Genomic DNA, 19,725 nt, shown 5'->3' with positions numbered 1-19,725 from the left:
AACTTGCTATTGATGCCGTGTCGTCTTGGGCCACCGATCATGGTTTCAAGTTCTCTACGTCTAAGACTTGTGCTGTCTTTTACTCAGAGACGTGTCGTTCTTTGTCCTTCTTTGTCGCTTTATGGTCCTCCCCTTGTGTACAGGGATTCCGCTAAGCTTTTGGGGTTAATCTTCGACACTCGTTTGTCTTGGTCGGCCCATATCTCTTACCTCTGAGTTGAATGCTCTATGGCCTTTAAACTCCTTAAGATTTTGTTCCATACTTCTTGGGGAGCGGATAGGCGCACGATCCTCTCTTTACATTCCTCTCTCGTTCTGTTGGAACTCGATTATGGTTGCCCTGCTTACTCGTCTGCATCTCCTCCTACTCTTCGCCACCTTGATGCTTTGCACCATACTGGGTTGCGCCTTAGCTCTGGTGCCTATCGTTTGACTCCCACCCTCAGCTTGTATGTTGACACTGGCTTCCTATCTCTTCAGGGCCGCCGTGATCGCTTCTGTCTTCGCTGTCTTGCATGGTCCTTACAACATCCTTACTCTCGCCTCTGTCATGCTTTTCCTCTATGGAAGGTCCTCCCTTCCTAAATTTTGTACATCCCTGACCCGTATCTCTAAAGCTTTTACCCCTCCTACGGTTCTGAAACGCCTTTTCCTTGAAGACTTTTCTTCACACTCCCACTCCATTTCCATCTTCACCGATGGGACTAAGTCTGCAGACGGTGTTGGCTACTCTGTTGTTTTTCCTGACCACACTTATATGTGTGGTCAGGAAAACACTTATATGTATGGTCGCCTACCTCCGGAGATTAGCATCTTCACAGCAGAACTCTATACTATTCTCTATGCTCTTCGTCTCTTGCTCTCTCGTTGTCAATCTTCCTCTGTGGTTGTCGTTGACTTTCGTAGTGCCCTCGTGGCTTTCGGGTCCTTTAACCCCTCAAACCGCGAGGGGTCCAAATGGCTCAACACCCATAGGCAAAAAAAAAAAAAAAATCCAAAAAATTCTTTCGGCTTATAAGTGTTTATATGTGTTCCCTGATCACGGAAAAAAAAATAATAAAAAAATCGTAGGTGGCATATTTTAGCCGCAATAAGGTAGGGAAGTCTGGCAAAAAAGGTGCGTTGACAGAGCCTTCGCCAGACGAGGTCTGCTCTGCCTGAGCTGTCAGGCAGCAGTTGCCACAAATATATTATTACCTAATTATTTCAATGTCTCTTGATTTTTTCTTAGTTTTTTTGCAGTAATATTATTCATTAGTATGTATTGTGATATATTTATATAATAAAATGTGTGAACCATCACTGTACTCACAAATATGCACACCATAATTTTGATTCACTTATGCTCATAAAACAATAACAAATAGTTTTGCTGTTATTACACTATATACACAGGTTATATATAAGTATCTGCATTTTTTGCTCACCATAATGAACCACTAAGTTGGTATTGTGAGTCAAAATGCAATGAGGAGTGATCGCCACACACCAGCCATCTACTCGCTGCCACTCTCTCCCTCAACAACACCTCACTCGCCCTCATTCTCCTCCCACAATACTGTTTTTGCATTTATTCACAGATGTTATATATAAGTATTTACATGTTTTGTTCACCATAGCTGTACATCTAAGCTTGTATGGTGAGTAAAGGCAATAAGACGTAGCTACTCACACAGTCAGCTGGTGGCGGCCGCCCTCAAGGCCAGACTCGCTAATATTTCTCCTCCGACAATATTGTTTGTGGTGTTATTATGCTATATACGCACATTATATATAAGTATCTACCTGTTTTATTCACCATACCTGTACAAATAAGCTGGTATGGTGCCCAAAGACCATAGTGGCCACCAGTAAACATGCCAAGTTGTGCAGACGACGCACCTCCCTTACCAAAATGGCGGCTCCCAACCTCCTACTATTGCTGTTATTACACTCTATACACAAGTTATATATAAGTATCTACATTTGTGTTCACCATAGGGAACCACTAAGCTGGTATAGTGAGTGCAGTCAATAAAAGGTGGCGCCACACAGTCAGAAGACGACGCCACCACCATCCATCCCACAGCATTACTCTTCCCTCCATGGAGCACAGCGCTAAATATCACCAAAATCCTGCTATTATCAGAATCCTGGTCAGTTTTATCATAGTCAGGGGTCTTCTGTAATACTATCTTTGCTAAATAATATCATGAACATGTATATTTTGTCATATTTAGGCGATGCTGTGGTCACAAGGTGAACAGCAGTGCTGTGCACTCATGGTGTGTGCGTCTTCCTTGGTGGCTCGCTCAATACTGAAGTTCTCACACCCAGGAATGTTGGCCACAATCTTTTTTCTAGGTGGCGTCTGTCAACTATCGGTCGTTGCTGCACTATAGCTGTCCCTTTCCCACGCAGGGCGTTTAAATAAAGGTGCTAGACACTAAAACAGCTATTAATGTATTGCACGGTTTCGGTTTTGTTACTGAAGTCATCTGTATATGTATTGCGCGGTTTAAGGGTTAATCTGGTCCATCCAGTGGTCATCGAGATTCAACATTGGCTGTTTCTTATTTCCAGTAAATTTAAGTCAGTTGAGTTTTGCTGGGTTCCCAGCCATATTGGCGTCTCTTTAAATGAGCATGCGGACGCTGCCGCTAGGGAAGCTGTCCGCTCTTGTCCCATCTCCCGTAAAGGTATTCCTTATTCCGACTTTTACCCAGTTATTCATTCCTCCATCCTTACCCATTGGAAGGATTGTTGGTCTTCTGTTACTGGTAGCAAACTGTGTACTCTTAAGAGTTGTGTCCTCATGGCCTTCCTCCTACCACCGTAACCGGCGATGGGAAACGGCTTTGGCGAGGTTGCTTATTGACCATGCACACTTAACTCACGGTCACTTAATGAAACGCCGCCCTGCTCCATATTTTGTTGTCTCCAAATTGCATTGTCTCTCTTATGGTCATGCATATTCTTGTTGAATGTCCCAACTTCCAGGGCGAGTGTGTGTCTTGCTTTCCGACTGTCCCCCGTGGTTGCTTGTCCCTCGAAAGAATTCTTGGTGAATTGAATACTTTTGATATCGTTCGCCTTATGCGTTTCTGTTCTCATATTTGCATCCTTGGTGATATTTAGCGCCCTCTGATTATTCCGCACATTTGATGGTGCTACATAGCCTTCCCCATTTGGTGCCTTCTTTTGATAATTGCTTACTTTTGGCAGAAAAAACATTCCATACAGTATTACAATATGTGTAATTTTATTGCAATTACAAATATATTCAAAAAATTTGTTTTGAACTCAATTCTCTATATCAACAGATTGCAGAGAAATGAGCAAGATTCTGATGGTGGCCAGAAAAACAAAAAAGGTTAGTAACTAAAAATTTTTTACTGCATTGATCACGAAGCAACTGCATGGGTTGGCCAGGAGTGCAAAAGAAAAGGAAGGAATTAAAGGAATTTGTTTAAAATGAATTTGAATAATATGAGGTAATTATAAGGTGTGTCTGGTTACCATCACACATCTATTCCCTCAGTAATGTGGTTATCATATGTTGATTTTAGATATTATTATCTGGTTTTATACCTATGATGCTAATATGGATATAATAGTTCTATATATGGATGTAGTAGAGTTTATCTAGACCCATGAAAAAGTCCTCCTAATATTTCATGATTGTTTACACCATGCAAATGCAATTTTTGTGAATGTTCCTGCACCAGTGTGGCAATTGTCATGGTATAATATTCCATTATAATTATATGATTCATGTACTGATAATGTTCATGTGATTGTAATAAAGTATACAGAGCACCACTTGGTTTCCGAACCCCTTGGGGACGAGACCCGTCGGTTAACATGTAAGTTCGTATACGAGAAATAGAGGGGAAAAAATAAACTAGAAATGTAAAAAGAAATTTTTCCGAAAAATTTACGAAAAAAATTCTAGGGGAAAAAATCGACAGGTTCATGGCGTAAATGCGACCGTGTTTTGTTTGTACTCACCAATAAGTGAAGTCCTGATCCGCTTTATAAAAGTCCTTAATTGTTCCTAACTGATTATTAAGACGTCTGGCAAACATCCTCTGGATGTTTCCTGCCAGCCTGCAGGCACATCCTGCCAGCCTGCAGGCACATCCTGCCAACCTACCTGCCAGCCTGCAGGAACATCCTGCCAGCCTGCAGGCACATCCTGCCAGCCTGCAGGCACATCCTGCCAACCTGCCTGCCAGCCTGCAGGCACATCCTGCCAACCTGCCTGCCAGCCTGCAGGCACATCCTGCCAGCCTGCAGGCACATCTTGCCACCCTGCAGGCACATCCTGCCAGCCTGCAGGCACATCCTGCCAGCCTGCAGGCACATCCTGCCAGCCTGCCTGCCAGCCTGCAGGCACATCCTGCCAGCCTGCCTGCCAGCCTGCAGAAACATCCTGCCAGCCTGCCTGCCAGCCTGCAGGAACATCCTGCCAGCCTGCAGAAACATCCTGCCAGCCTGCAGGAACATCCTGCCAGCCTGCAGAAACATCCTGCCAGCCTGCCTGCCAGCCTGCAGGCACATCCTGCCAGCCTGCAGGAACATCCTGCCAGCCTGCAGGCACATCCTGCCAGCCTGCAGGCACATCCTGCCAGCCTGCAGGCACATCCTGCCAGCCTGCAGGCACATCCTGCCAGCCTGCAGGCACATCCTGCCAGCCTGCAGGCACATCTTGCCAGCCTGCAGGCACATCCTGCCTAAAATATACGATGATGTACTGTACATTTAAGAAACAAATCTGGGTCACAGGTCTGTGGAGTGTGGTTAGGCTTACGGAGTCAGCCAGTCCCTCCCCCACCACCGACACACCTCCCCCACCCCCCACCCCAAACCCATACACACACACACACACTCTCAAAGGTCACGTGGTTCACGGTTCACTTCAACACCCATATATCGCTTCCTGTCTGCCTGCCTCCTTCCCAGCCTGCCTCCTTCTCAGCCTGCCAGCCTGCTTCATTTCCAGCCAGCCTGCCTCCCTCCCTGCCATCATGCTAACGGGTAGTGTGTGTTAGGCTTATCTTCGGGAATGAGCCGGTCTCACCCCCACCACCAACAAACCACCCGCCCCCCTACATCCCATCTCTCAAGGTCACGCGGTTCAACCGCGTGACTACCACTCACTCCCTGCCTGCCAGCCTTCCTGCAAGCTAGCCTGCCTGCCTGCCTGTGCCTGCCTGCCTGTGCCTGCCAGCCTGCCTTTCCCTCTCTAATTCTCACTACTTCCATCCCTTCCTGCCTACCTCCTAGCATCTCTCCCTACCTCCCCCTCCCTCTTAGCATCTCTCCCTACCTTCCCCTCCCTCTTAGCATCTCTCCCTACCTCCCCCTCCCTCTTAGCATCTCTCCCTACCTCCTAACATCTCTCCCTACCTCCCCCTCCCTCCTAGCATCTCTCTCTCCCCCTCTCTCACTGATTCTCCCCCCCCCCCCCCTCATTCATACTGCCTCCCACCTAAGCTCCATCGTCCATCCACCCACCAGTCAGCCATCACTGACGCAATGCGTGCATTTGGAGCCAACATGGTGCACAGATGTTTCTTGATTGTGCAGATATGTAAAACAAAAGCACAGAATGAACATTCCAGCCTTATGGCAATTCAAAATAATAGGAATAATAGGCCGTGAATCTGTGAAGTCACAGTGGGCAAACTGGACCATCGCCCACCCACCACCACAAGCCGGCGTGACGCTTGGTGGACCCCTTCCTACCCGAACTTTGTTCGGGTAGCATGACTCCTCAACCCCAATCGGGAAACTGGAAGTTTCGGATAACTAAAGTTCGGGAACCAAGTGGTGCTCTGTATCAGGTCATCCAATCATTTGAACCATTATAATACATTTTCTGTGGGGAGCTCCTTCGGCTTCCTGAAGCTATGGAGCTAACATGTGATACATTAGACCGGGCCATTAGTCTATGGAGTTCAGCCTACCGGGGACCACGAGCCAGAACCTGGTCCCCTCAGAGAGGTGCAGGGAGCAATGGCCCTTGAAGACCCCCTTGTGGTTGGGGGTTTTCATTATCTTCCATTGACTGGGGTTAGGCACCCAGAAAGGTACGCATACCAAAACAAACCCCACATGGTTAGAAAATTACAACTGAAAACCAAAAAGAGAGGCAGAACTCCCTCTAATCTAAAGGAAACAAGCCAATGAGCAAACATCACACTCCACTGCCGCGTTGCTTGTCCATGCAGTCCTCCCCTCCCCGCGCCGGCTACTTAGCACTCTAGTTCGTTTGCTAATGTGGTCTGAAGTGGACGTCTTTTCTGGCCTCGAATTTCAAAGCAGTGTTTTGCTGTCGTGGCGACCTCTGCGGTGTTGTTGTGTGTGGTGGTCAAATGTCTTCATCTGTACCAGAGCTGCATGCGTTTAGGGGCATCCTTTCCTAGGCACGTTGTGAGTACTACCCTTGTGTGTTAGGGTTCTCTTCCCTGGTGTGTTTGGGAACCATTTCCGTACCGGTTTTTGCTGCTCTGCATTTACCCGGCCTGCTGGGGTATTGTGGCCCTTGTTTGGCCTTGGGTAGGGAGTGGTTTCGTGCTGGTTGGGGCGTCAAGGTGTTGTGCAGCCGGCCTACCTATGCGGCGGCTGGTTCTTGCTTCCTCTGGGGAATTGTACTTTTGCGGGGTTTTTCTTTTGTTTTTGTTTTCTGGGGGAACCCTATTTGGCTCCACGGAGCTATCCGGACTGATGAATGTATTAGACCATGGCATCAGTCAAAGCGAATGGAGTTCTTAGGTCTACCGGGGACAATGAGCCAGATCCTGGCCCCCCTCTCAGAGAGGCACGAGGAGCAATGGAATATAGAAACCCCTGTGTGGTTGGACGCATTCTATGTCTGCCATCGACTGGGTCAGGCACGCAGAAAGGTAGGCGCCCCAAAACAAACCTTATCTGGTTAAAAATTGCTACTGAAAGCCGAACTGTTGGACAGAACTCGCCAAACTAAAAATGAGTAAACGCGCTTGAAGTCACAACCGTCACCATACCTCTGTCTGCGCAGCTCCGACTATCCACCCCCAGTTCTGAGACTGATGCGAGACCTGGCAGTCATGCAACTCGGCTCCTAACATTCCAGTGTTGTGCCTTATTGTGTTGTACTGTTCTGTGGTGGTGTGTGAGCTAGGAGTAGTTTCACCAGTACTTGGACTGCGTGCGCCTAGGGTTACCTTCCCTTGGTGCTCTGTAAGTACTCCCCTTGTGGCTTGGGGATTCTCTTCCACAAGTCACTTGGGGTCTACCTCCAGTGTGGTCTTTTGCTGCTCGGTGATTGCCCGCCCTTGGAGTCAGCTGGGGTGTTTCATGCACCACTGTTTGCCTCTGGGTAGGAGGTAGTTTCATCACTGGTAGGGGTGCAAGAAACTGTGCAGCTTGTTTTCACCATAATACTACGGCCGGCTCTGTTCTGCCTGTGACGTTGTCCTTTTTCGGGGTTTTTCTTTTCTTTTTGTTTGCTGCCTGGTGGGGGAGTCTACCTCTTGGCGTTGTTGACCCTTTTTTATTTATATATATATATATATATATATATATATATATATATATATATATATATATATATATATATATATATATATATATATATATATATATATAATATATATATATAATATATATATATAATATATATATAATATATATATATAATATATATATATATATATAACATATATATATATATATATATATATATATATATATATATAATATATATATATAATATATATATATATATATATATATATATATATATATATATATAATATATATATATATATATATATATATATATATATAATATATATATATATAATATATATATATATATATATATATAATATATATATATATATATATATATATATATATATATATATATATATATATATATATATATATATATATATTAGTATATTTTGGTAGCAGTCTTTCCTGTAGACATATATTATTAAATATGACCGAAAAAGTAAGATTAATAATTCTAACACGAATTTTCTCAATCTTTCGTACATTACGCTTCACTGTTGGAGGTAAATCAAAAATCAATTCTCCAAAATTCATTTTTATTTCTAGTCTGACGCGACACGGGCGCGTTTCGTAAAACTTATTACATTTTCAAAGACTTTAGTTCACAAATACACAACTGAATAGAACTTACGTATCTCCGATTTTATATCTACATTTGAGTGAGGTGGAAGGGGTGATGTGGCATTAACACAAGACAGAACAAAATGTGGTATTAATAAGGTATTAATTTCATCAACACAAGACAGAACAAGAGTATTAATAGGGTATTAATTTCATCAACACAAGACAGAACACGAAGCAATGGATATTGAATAGAAGTGTTTGTAGAAAGCCTATTGGTCCATATTTCTTGATGCTTCTATATTGGAGCGGAGTCTTGAGGTGGGTAGAATATAGTTGTGCAATAATTGGCTGTTGATTGCTGGTGTTGACTTCTTGATGTGTAGTGCCTCGCAAACGTCAAGCCGCCTGCTGTCGCTGTATCTATCGATGATTTCTGTGTTGTTTACTAGGATTTCTCTGGCGATGGTTTGGTTGTGGGAAGAGATTATATGTTCCTTAATGGAGCCCTGTTGCTTATGCATCGTTAAACGCCTAGAAAGAGATGTTGTTGTCTTGCCTATATACTGGGTTTTTTGGAGCTTACAGTCCCCAAGTGGGCATTTGAAGGCATAGACGACGTTAGTCTCTTTTAAAGCGTTCTGTTTTGTGTCTGGAGAGTTTCTCATGAGTAGGCTGGCCGTTTTTCTGGTTTTATAGTAAATCGTCAGTTGTATCCTCTGATTTTTGTCTGTAGGGATAACGTTTCTATTAACAATATCTTTCAGGACCCTTTCCTCCGTTTTATGAGCTGTGGAAAAGAAGTTCCTGTAAAATAGTCTAATAGGGGGTATAGGTGTTGTGTTAGTTGTCTCTTCAGAGGTTGCATGGCTTTTTACTTTCCTTCTTATGATGTCTTCGCCGAAAAAGTTAGGTTAGGTAAGGTTAGGTAGGTTAGGTAGTCAAAAAACAATTAATTCATGAAAACTTGGCTTATTAGGTAAATCGGGCCTTGCATAGTAGGCTGAGAAGTGAGTTCTGGCTACTAGGTACGACATATATATATATATATATATATATATATATATATATATATATATATATATATATATATATATATATATATATATATATATATATATATATGTCGTACCTAATAGCCAGAACGCACTTCTCAGCCTACTATTCAAGGCCCGATTTGCCTAATAAGCCAAGTTTTCATGAATTAATGTTTTTTCGTCTACCTAACCTACCTAACCTAACCTAACCTAGCTTTTTTTGGCTACCTAACCTAACCTTACCTATAAATTTAGGTTAGGTTAGGTTAGGTAGGGTTGGTTAGGTTCGGTCATATATCTACGTTAATTTTAACTCCAATAAAAAAAAATTGACCTCATACATAGAGAAAAGGGTTGCTTTATCATTTCATAAGAAAAAAATTATAGTAAATATATTAATTCAGTAAAACTTGGCTTATTAGGCAAATCAGGCCTTGAATAGTAGGCTGAGAAGTGAGTTCTGGCTACTAGGTACGACATATATATATATATATATATATATATATATATATATATATATATATATATATATATATATATATATATATATATATATATATATAATATATCGTACCTAGTAGCCAGAACGCACTTCTCAGCCTACTATTCAAGGCCCAATTTGCCTAATAAGCCAAGTTTTCCTGAATTAATATATTTTCTCTAATTTTTTTCTTATCAAATGATAAAGCTACCCATTTCATTACGTATGAGGTCAATTTTTTTTTATTTGAGTTAAAATTAACGTAGATATATGACCGAACCTAACCAACCCTACCTAACCTAACCTAACCTATCTTTATAGGTTAGGTTATATATATATATATATATATATATATTTATATATATATATATATATATATATATATATGAAATCTCATATATATATATATATATATATATATATATATATATATATATATATATATATATATATATATATATATATATATATATATATATATATATATATAATTTTTTTTTTCTTGGTGCTCCTCCACTAGGTCCCCGTGAGTGTACACGTCACAGGTGTTCAACACTTAGTAGTCCGTTTGGTAGTTTGGGGCGCCGAATAGCAGTACCTTGCCTGGACTTCCCTTAGCAGAGCGTCTAAGGGCCCCTGAAAACCCCCACTGGGGCTCACTGGTCCAATGAATGCATCCCTTGGGTCTCATCTCACTTCGTGCGAGTTTGAAAGTTGCTCTGTTCCCTTATCTCAGGGTGACAATCACCAATTACCAGGGTGACAATCACTATTTCTGCCTCTGTCATGCTGCCTGTTGAGTCAGTGACACCTTTGACCCGGAGTCCAGTGAGTGGTGTTGCTTGCGTGTACTCCAATTCACCCAATCCACTGATCTTGATGTTCAGGTGCAGGTGGCTTCGGCGTTGCATGCACGTTTTAGCTTGCTGCAGTGTGCTAGTGTGGTTGCTCACCCTGAGACTCAGTCTCAGGGTGAGACTCAGATGCCCTGAGACTGCCCCGTTTTGGTTATAGACCCCCGACTTGGGAGTGTTAGTCGCCTCGACTTTGGTTTTGTCCGTGCCCCCTTGTCCTTGCCCTGTTGTTGTTTATCCTATTCCCCCCCCCCCCCCCCCACCCCTGCACCCGGCTTCGGAGTCAGGTCAGGGTTTCGTTGGTGGTGAGAGACTGGCTGTTTTGGGGGACTCCCCATCTGGTGTGGCGACGGAGGCATTCGAGCCTGTTCCTTCTGCCGGTGCTTCTGGGTCTGACCAGTGGGCTCCCTCCTTTCCTGCTTTCCCGATTGACTCTGCCTTTTCTATTGAGGCAAAAGGTTTGGAGGGCTCCGTTTGACCTCGCTTGGGTGTTAGTACCCTCTAAGCGGGGCTTGTTGTTACAGGAGGTGGGGTTTTCTTATCCTCCCTCCCTGTCTGAGTTGGATATGGCATCAGCTCCTACCCGGGTTCGGTTCCGGGTTCCCTTGGGTTCTCCGTTCCCTTCTCTCCAGAGGTTTTCGGCCTCCCGCCTCTTGCCTCATGAGGTGCAGGAGGCCCTTGCGGCTTACCTCCTGCGTGACCCGGATTACGCCTCGATAATGGATCCTGTGTCTTTCGAGTTCAGTTCTTCCTTTCCTTACTGGGTTCGTTACGAGGTGCCGGAATCATCCTGGTTGGCAGACTGTCCTCTCTTTTTCGTTGGGGTGTGGCATACGTTCTGTCGGTCCCACACGCTTGAGTGGCGAGAGGCCCTTACAGTTGTTCAGGTTTACCTGGTGGGCGAATTTGAAAACCTCAATGCGTGTTTGCCCCTGCCATTCCTCGAGATGTCGGCCTGGTGCAGCTTCGCGTGCAGGTCCCCTCCCTTTCAGGAATCCTGGTTGCTGAGGACTTGCGTGCCTGTGGCCATCTGGCTTCGGTCCTGCGTTTCTTTTCGCTTCTCAAGCTGTTTGGGACTGACTTGAGAGGGATGTGCAGGTGCTGGTGGGCCCACAGTACGGTGCAGGAATTCGCAGCAGTGTGGATGTCATTTTGGAGGATTCGGGTCACTTGCGGATTGATGATTTGGCTCCATTCGAACTGCTCCCCAGTGGTTCATTGCCTGAACTGCTGAGGTTCGATACGGTCTTTGGCTCTTTGGGGCTGGTCGCTTCAGGTGACTCGTCTGTTGAGTTCTCAGGGTTTGACTCTCCTGGCCGTTCATGTTCGGGGAAGTGTCCAACGTCCTAGCGGACAGCCTGTCCCTGTTCGTTCCCCTGCCTATGGAATGGACGGACGACACCGACTCGGTCAGTTGGCTCTGCAGGATGACACCGACTCGTTTATTTGGCTCTGCCAAACGTACGGGCTCCCGGAGGTGGACCTCTTTGCGTCAGCGTGGTTGAGACGTCTCCCGATATATGTGGCGCCCTTCCCTGACTGCGATGGCCGTCAGGGTCGATGCCTTCAGGCAGGACTGGTCGAGGTGGGGGTTACCTGTATAAATCCACAAGGGCCGTGACGAGGATTCGAACCTGCGTCCGGGAGCTTCCCAGACACTGCCTTAATCGACTGAGCTACGACAGGGTTAAAAGAGTTGAAACCGAAGTTCTACTGAACTTACTGGATCCCGTAGCCTCTCCGAGGCACAAACCAGGATTTTACACAACTTCCCTCCCTGCACCCGAGCTATGTCAATAGGCCGTTCTCCCTCTTCGCCCTTACATCATTACACACAGAGATCACACTAACATGATGCATCAAATGAACAAATCCACAAGGGACGTGACGAGGATTCGAACCTGCGTTCGGGAGCATCCCATGCATGCGTCGTAGCTCAGTCGATTAAGGCAGTGTCTGGGATGCTCCCGGACGCAGGTTTGAATCCTCGTCACGGCCCTTGTGGATTTGTTCATTTGATGCATCACGTTAGTGTGATCTCTGTGGTTACCTGTACCTCTTTCCCCAGGTTCCACAGTTGCTCCAGGTGCTGGCTCGCTTGGAGATTTGGCAAGGAAGAGTAGTCCTGTTGGCCCTTTGGTGGCTGGTCCAGCCTTGGTTTCAGGCGTTGCTTGCTCGATGTCCAAACCCGAGGGTCTTCCCGCAGCTCCATCTCTTTCAGCAAATCAGGCCAGTCCGTTACGTAACTGGTTCGATGTTCTCCTCAAGTCTTCGTGTCTGGTTTTTCTGACGCGGGTCTATCACCATTTGTATGGTGAACAGGTGGCTTCGTTGATGGTGTCCCTTCGTTGATGGTGGAGTGAACAATATGGAAGAAAATGTAGAATAGAACTAGTGAAGAGCTGGGGTGCCATAGGCACAATCAAGGAACACTGTATAAACATCAGAGGTCCACGGTTGTTCAACATCATCCCAGCGACTATAAGAAATATTACTGGAACATCCGTGGACATCTTCAAGAGAAAACTAGGTAGTTTTCTCCAGGGAGTGCCGGATCAACCAGGCTGCGGTGGGTATGTGGGCCTGCAGGCTGCTCAAGCCACAGCCTGGTGGACCAAACTCTCACAAGTCAAGTCTGGTCTTGGGCCGGGCTTGGGGAGTAGAAGAACTCCCAGAATCCTATCAGACAGGTATCAAGCAGGTCCCACCTTCATGCTTCGTCTCAGTGGCAGAATGAAGTTTCCTGGGGGTCCCTTCGTTATTTATGGTCCCTCCGTAGGTTTTCTTCAGTTTTGGATCAGGTTGTGTTGTCCTTCCTTTCTTGGTTGTTTTAGGACTGTCATCTTATGCCGAATACTGTCGCCTCATATCGTGTTTTGCTGGAGGAGCCACTTCAGCTTGCATTTGGGGTGGATGTTACTTCTGCTCTGTTCTGCAAGCTGTCTCGTGCGTTGTTTCACCTCCGGCCTGCTCATGTGCCGCCTGAGCCATCCTGGTCGTTGGACTGGGTGCTCTCTTTTTCCCCTGTTTGTGGTGGCCCCTTCTGTTTAAGATTATTTTTCGAAGGTTCTCTTTCCTGTTAGCATTGGCTTCTGGGGGTTGGGGAGCTTCATGCTCTCCTTCGGTGCAGAGGTTTTTGTTCTTTTGGTCCTGGTGGTAGGTTTGTTCATTTGCAGCTGTCTCCTCCTTTCCCGGCGAAGAATGAGACTGCTGCTTTCTGAAGGGGCCCTTGGGTTACTGATTCTTGGTTTGTTCCGCCGGGGATGCATCATGTGTTGTGTCCGGTTGTGGCTCTTCACCATTACCTGCACGCCACGGCCTCAGTGGCCGGGGACACACTTTGGGTTGACCCAGTTTCCCTTCTTCCCTGTTCCAGGGCTCAGGTTGGGTTAATGTGTATCTATGAGAGTCAGTTGTTTTAAATAAAAAATTCTTTCTTTTATTTTCAGAGAAGGACTTTAAAAAAGAAAAACAAAACGAGTTAAAGGAAAAACATGATCTGAAGAGAGAAAAGCAAGATGTATTTGATGAGACTGCTTTAGATTATGAGGCCATGGATAATGAGGAGGAAGATGAGGAGGAAGCGGATGCTATTGATAAAAAAAATGTAAATGGAAGAATAAATGAAGATGAACACACTGGTCGTAACCCTTCCCCCAAATTGGAAGAAAATGGTCAGTTATTGGAAGAGGTGGTGTCAGAAGAGAAGGACAGAAAAGAAAAAGGACAGGATCAGAAGAAAGGAAATAGAGAACAAAGTGGAATCAGTCAGTCTCATGAGCATAAAGACAGAGAGTACTCAAAATCCCATGAAAAACATAAGGATATGTCAAGAAATAGAAGTGGTAGATCTCGAGATAGAGAGGGTAGATCCAGAGATAAACATAATAAGTCCCGAGACAGGAGAAACAGATCTAAAAATAGAAAAGATCGCTCAAGAGATAGAAATAGTCGAAGAAAAAGATCTCGAGACAGGAGGGACAGGTCGCGGGATCGAAAGTCTCGTAGTAGGGACAAGGCTCGAGAGAGGAAGCATCATTCAGAAACGACCAGTAGTAACAGTGATTAAGTAAATGTTAGTTTGTGTATTTTGTAGATTTAGACAATTATTACTCGACCCTTAACAGTTCATAATATTTTTTTTTACAAAGCTTTTGATGTAATTGCTTTGGCAGGAAGAAAATTTTGCTTAATTTTTATTTTACAATGCTATCTTTTAATCTAATTTTAAAGTTACTGTACTGTAATGTACTTTAATATCTGAAAACATCATTCATGGAATGTTTCTTGTTCACTTTTTCCTTTGTTAATTAACCCTTTGGCTGGGACATTATTTTTCAGCATTTTTCTCCAATAGGGTCAAAAAAGCTGCCAAAGAAATAATTGTTTGTATTTTTTTTAATTCCCTCCTGCATTTTCTGGAGAGAGCTTCCTGGTGGCTTCCTGAAGCCTTCTTGCTGAGATTGCTCCATACTAAAGGGTTCAGCAGTCATAGAAGTTCTGTTCGGCCTACCTGGGACCAGAGCAAGAACCTGGTCCCCTCACAGAGGCACAGGGAGCAGCTGACAATCCACCACCCTCATCTGGATAAAGCCTCCTGAAAGTCAGTGAAGCCTTACAGACAACTACATGCTTCAAAACCCCCCAAAACAAAGCCTCAAAACCCCATACAGCTCTGCAAATGATTCACACAGAACAAGGGATTCACTCAAATTAGCTCAAAACTTGTTAGTACTGATTATTACTTGTCAGGCAGCCCCAGCCCGCAGCCATCACCCCTGCTCAGTTCTGTTGCTGATGACGCAGTATTTACAGCTGCCATAGTGCTTCTAGTCCTTCAGATTGTGGGGCAAGCCCCTCTGCTTCGAGCTAAGTGTCTGACTTCCTTGGACTGTTGTACTGTAGGGGGGTCATTAGCTTTATGTATTGTTTGTTTTAGTATAGGCTTCATGTGCGTATTTTAGTTCCGGCTTGTGCGGGCTTGCCATTTATTGAGCTTCAGGATTCATGCACTCATGATTTTTTTTTCCCCATGTTCCCACTAATTCTTCCCTTGCACAGTTTATTCCCTTCTTTGGTGTGTTCGGGAGTTCACTCTTCAGAGGCCTGGCCACTGGTGTGGATAGCCTCATCTTTGGCTATTCAAAGATCTTTGATTCCTCTGTTTAGGCCCTTGGCTGGGGGTGTTCATTGAATGTGCTGGGATAATTATCAAATTGTAGTTACAGGATGAGAGCTATTCTTGTGTCCCATCTTCTCAGTACTCTTTATATAATTTTTTGAAACTACTGATGGTTTTGGAATCCACCACTTTCTCATTGAACCTGTTCCAGCCATCTACCACTGTGTTTGCAAAAAAGAGAACTTTCTAATGTTTTTTGGCATCTTTCCACCTTAGCTTGAATCTTTGTCATCTTATTTTGAAAGTTGCAGTTTTCAAGAACTCTTGCTTATCAATTTTTTATTGTTACTATTTTGTATGTAGTGATCATATCTTCCTCTTATTCTTCTCTCTTCCAATTTTGGCAAATTTAACACCTTCAGCTTCTCTTTGTAGCTTCTTCAGTTCCAGAAGCCATTTAGTAGCATGTCTTTGTACCTTTTACAAATTCCAATTTGTTCTCGTGAGAGCTTTAACCCCTTAACTGCTCGGCTTCCAAATATGACACCCCCCCCCCCAGTGGGCAAGAAATAAATTCTCTTGAAAAAATTCTTTTGTTTTTTAAAGTCAAAAACCCTTCCCTCAGTATGGGTATGTAAAAAAAAATCGAAATTGTACTTACTTTGGCTGCTATGGGGTCCGTAAGTTAGCTCGTGACGTTATCATTCCCCATTCACCCATGATGTAAGCTCCCGGGGCCAGTAGGGCGCACGGGGTGGGGCGAGCGAGTTGCCGCGAATATATTTTTGTTCATTTTTTGCGCACAGTTCCAAATACATTTTATTTGTTTTTATGTCCTAATTCTATGTATAATGAACACGTACACTGTATTATGGCAGTAAAACATCCGTACTGTCCGAAGACACTGTGTTACGTGCATGACACTTGTGTACACATGTTGCACATATTTACCATGTATCATGCTAATTTATGTATATATACAATCTATTTACACACTGTACACTGTCACACACTATATACATTCACCATCAACAGCAGCCACACCCAGCCAGCCCTTCCTCACTCCTCCAACATTGTATTCGCCAACATTGCTCCTCCCATCATACAGTTATTCACACCAATGTTTCATGTTCATTTATGTATATTTACAACATATGTACAGGCACTGTCACACACTATCTACATTCACCATCAACACATTCAGAACATGTGCAGCCACACCTAGTCAGCCCTCCCTCACTCCAACATCTTACTTGCCAACATTGCTGCTCCCACCATACTGTTATTGTTTTTATTACACTATTTACACATGTTATATATACCTATCTACATGTTTTATTTACCAGAACTATGCAAGTAAGCCAGTATTGTGTCCAAACAGTACAGTGGCCACCATATACTGCATAAGAAATCACACAGCAGCCAGCAGACGACGCTATGAATACGACGCCACCTCCCTCACCAAAATAGCTCCTCTCAACATACTCCTGTTGTTATTATTACACTATATACACACACACTGTATATACCCATGTACATATGTGTACATAGCGAACCACTAAGCTAGTATGGTGAGCAAAACAAGAGTGGTTGCCACACATAGTGAGGCTACCTCAATTCTCTCCCTTCCTCCCTCCCTCACCAAAATTCCTCCTTCCACAATACTACGCACAACGCTAATTATAACCACAATCCTGCTATTATTACAATCCTGGTCACTAATTCCTGTAAATGAATAACCGACCACAAGTTTATTTTGAAATGGAACCTAAGAAGTCGTTTGAAGATTCCTAGATGGACGAAATAATGCTGTGGTGCTGTGGTTAGCACTGTGAACATCGTGAACAACATTGAATCACTGATATTTGGACATTGTATCCAGTCATTATCACACTCAGGCTCTTCTATATTACTATCATGGCTAAATAATACAAGTTATATATATATTTTGACATTATTAGGTGATGCTGTGGTCACACGCTGAACAGCAGTGCTGTGCACTCGTGCTGCGAGCGCCAGCCTTGGTTGCTCACTCACGACTGAGGCTCTCACACCCCGGAATGTGGACCACGATTTTTTTTAAAGATGGCGTCTGTTTACAAGATCCCTGAGGAAGCTGATGTGAACCCCATGTTGCCGTAGGAGTTTTGAATGGAACGTGAAAAATACAAATACCCGGAGACACGTAGCGCACCCCAGACGTGGGCCTGCAGGCATGTTGCGCAGTTAAAGGGTTAATATTTCACTGTCCGTGTATTTAGAAGTGATTCTGAAGTTAGAAATCATGACATAGGCACTTCACACAAAATTCTTTGTGGTCCTATAGTGATAGTTTACTATCCAGAACCCTTGGCCTTCCTGCTATCTCTGAAGGGTAGCCTATTCCCTTGGCCTTCCTGCTATCTCTGAAGGGTAGCCTATTCCCTTGGCCTTCCTGCTATCTCTGAAGGGTAGCCCATTCCTTTGGCCTTCCTGCTATCTCTGAAGGGTAGCCCATTCCCTTGGCCTTCCTGCTATCTCTGTAACCGGCGGTGGGAAACGGTTCTGGCTAGGTTACATATTGGCTATACACGTTTGACTCAATGGCACTTAATTGAGCGCTGCCCTGTTCCTTATTGTCCAAACTACATTGTCCCTCTTACAGTCATGCATATCCTTGTTGAATGTCCTGACTTTCAGGACATGCGTGTATCTTGCTTCCCGCTTGTCCCTCAATAGAATCCTTGGTAAATCTGATACCTTTGATATTGCCTGCCCTATGCACTTTTATTTTTATATTGGCATGCAGACAATAAGTCACAAAAATGTGGCTGAACATATGATGACCAAATCACACATCAGAAGATGGAGAAGTGACATTGTTTCGGTCTATCCTATACCATTATCAAGTCGTGCCTGAGCCACTTGATAATGGTCCAGGACAGACCGGAATGTCATTGTTTCTCCATCATATGATGGGTTTGGTCATCATATTGGCATCCATAGTGATATTTAGCACCTTTCAATTATCCTGCAACTTTGATGGTGCTACATAATTTCCCCAGCTTGGTGCCTTCTTTGATGATGACTTACTTTACTTGTTTTGCCACCAACTACTGGTAGTATTTACTGGCAAACCAAGGGATTGTTTTGAAGGTCAGTGTTCATGGTTGAACATTATATGATCATAAAAATTTCTCTTGGGGCTCTGACTTTGGTCATTTGTACATTCTACAGCATATTTTTGGCCGTTGACAGCTGTCACTAAACATGGCCAAATAGTTTAAAGAAAATTTATGTTCCAGGAAGTGATATAAAATTTGGATGGTTAAGAGCTGATTTTGATTTGTATCATTATTTTACAGCCTAATAGAGAAAACTGAAGCATTACATGTGGGTTGCAGTAATCAGTTTGAAGTTGTGTGAATTGTGTAGTTATTTATCATGTATGCATTCTTAAAATTTGTAATTGCTTATAATATTAATCTGATTTGTTTTTAGAAATGGCTCTGTTATGTTTTCTTATATGTATGGCAGTACATCATGTACAATTAAAGTTAATAGATAATTGTATGCTTTTATTGGCCAATGAATAAATATTTCAGAGATATTGAAAAACACCAAACAGGAATGTCCAAAAGCAGTCTCTTATTAGGGTGTTATTGCATTGAACATACTGGCCAGCCAGACAGCCAGCCAGCAGGCCAGTCGTCTGGCCGGCCAGCCCAGATGGCCAACCAGATTGCCTGCTAGCCCAGTCCAACTAGATGGCTGGCCGGGCAACCAGCCAGCCAGATGGCCAGCCGGCCGGCCAGCTAGCAAGATGGTCAGTCGGCCGGCCAGCTAGCCAGATGGTTAACCGACCGTCCGACCGATTTGGTAGTTGAATAGCATTTAATGTAATGAGGAAATTGTAAAAATAAACTATAAATAAATGTGTTTACTATGATTAGAGATAATCAATGATGATCAAGATCGATGCACTACCGTGGGTCCCGGTAGTAGACAGGTTCGTTCTCGATGCACAATCGAGAATTCCAGATTCAAATTCAGGGCGGGACAGAAATGGTTTGGCATATTTCCTTTCACCTAAGGCCTTTGTTCACCTAGCAGCAAGTAGGTACTCGAGTCATAATTTTTAACTGA

The 19,725-nt window shown here is 43.9% G+C and overlaps 1 protein-coding gene across 1 annotated transcript in view; it reads left to right on the top strand.

The window, feature by feature from the left end:
• The window catches only part of Moca-cyp (nuclear cyclophilin protein Moca-cyp), an 80,306-nt gene extending 61,158 nt beyond the window's left edge, over positions 1 to 19,148 (top strand). Inside the window, exons 11-12 of the mRNA XM_045746450.2 lie at positions 3,303 to 3,352; positions 13,928 to 19,148. Coding sequence (XP_045602406.1) covers positions 3,303 to 3,352; positions 13,928 to 14,547 — 670 coding nt within the window. The 3' untranslated portion in view covers positions 14,548 to 19,148. The remainder of the gene's footprint in view (positions 1 to 3,302; positions 3,353 to 13,927) is intronic.
• The last annotated feature ends 577 nt before the right edge of the window (positions 19,149 to 19,725 follow it).

The sequence above is a fragment of the Procambarus clarkii genome, chromosome 21, assembly GCF_040958095.1.
Source record: "Procambarus clarkii isolate CNS0578487 chromosome 21, FALCON_Pclarkii_2.0, whole genome shotgun sequence".
Classification (NCBI taxonomy): domain Eukaryota; kingdom Metazoa; phylum Arthropoda; class Malacostraca; order Decapoda; family Cambaridae; genus Procambarus; species Procambarus clarkii.
Note: the sequence above shows the minus strand (reverse complement) of the source record. Positions and strands in the feature narration are given on the sequence as shown.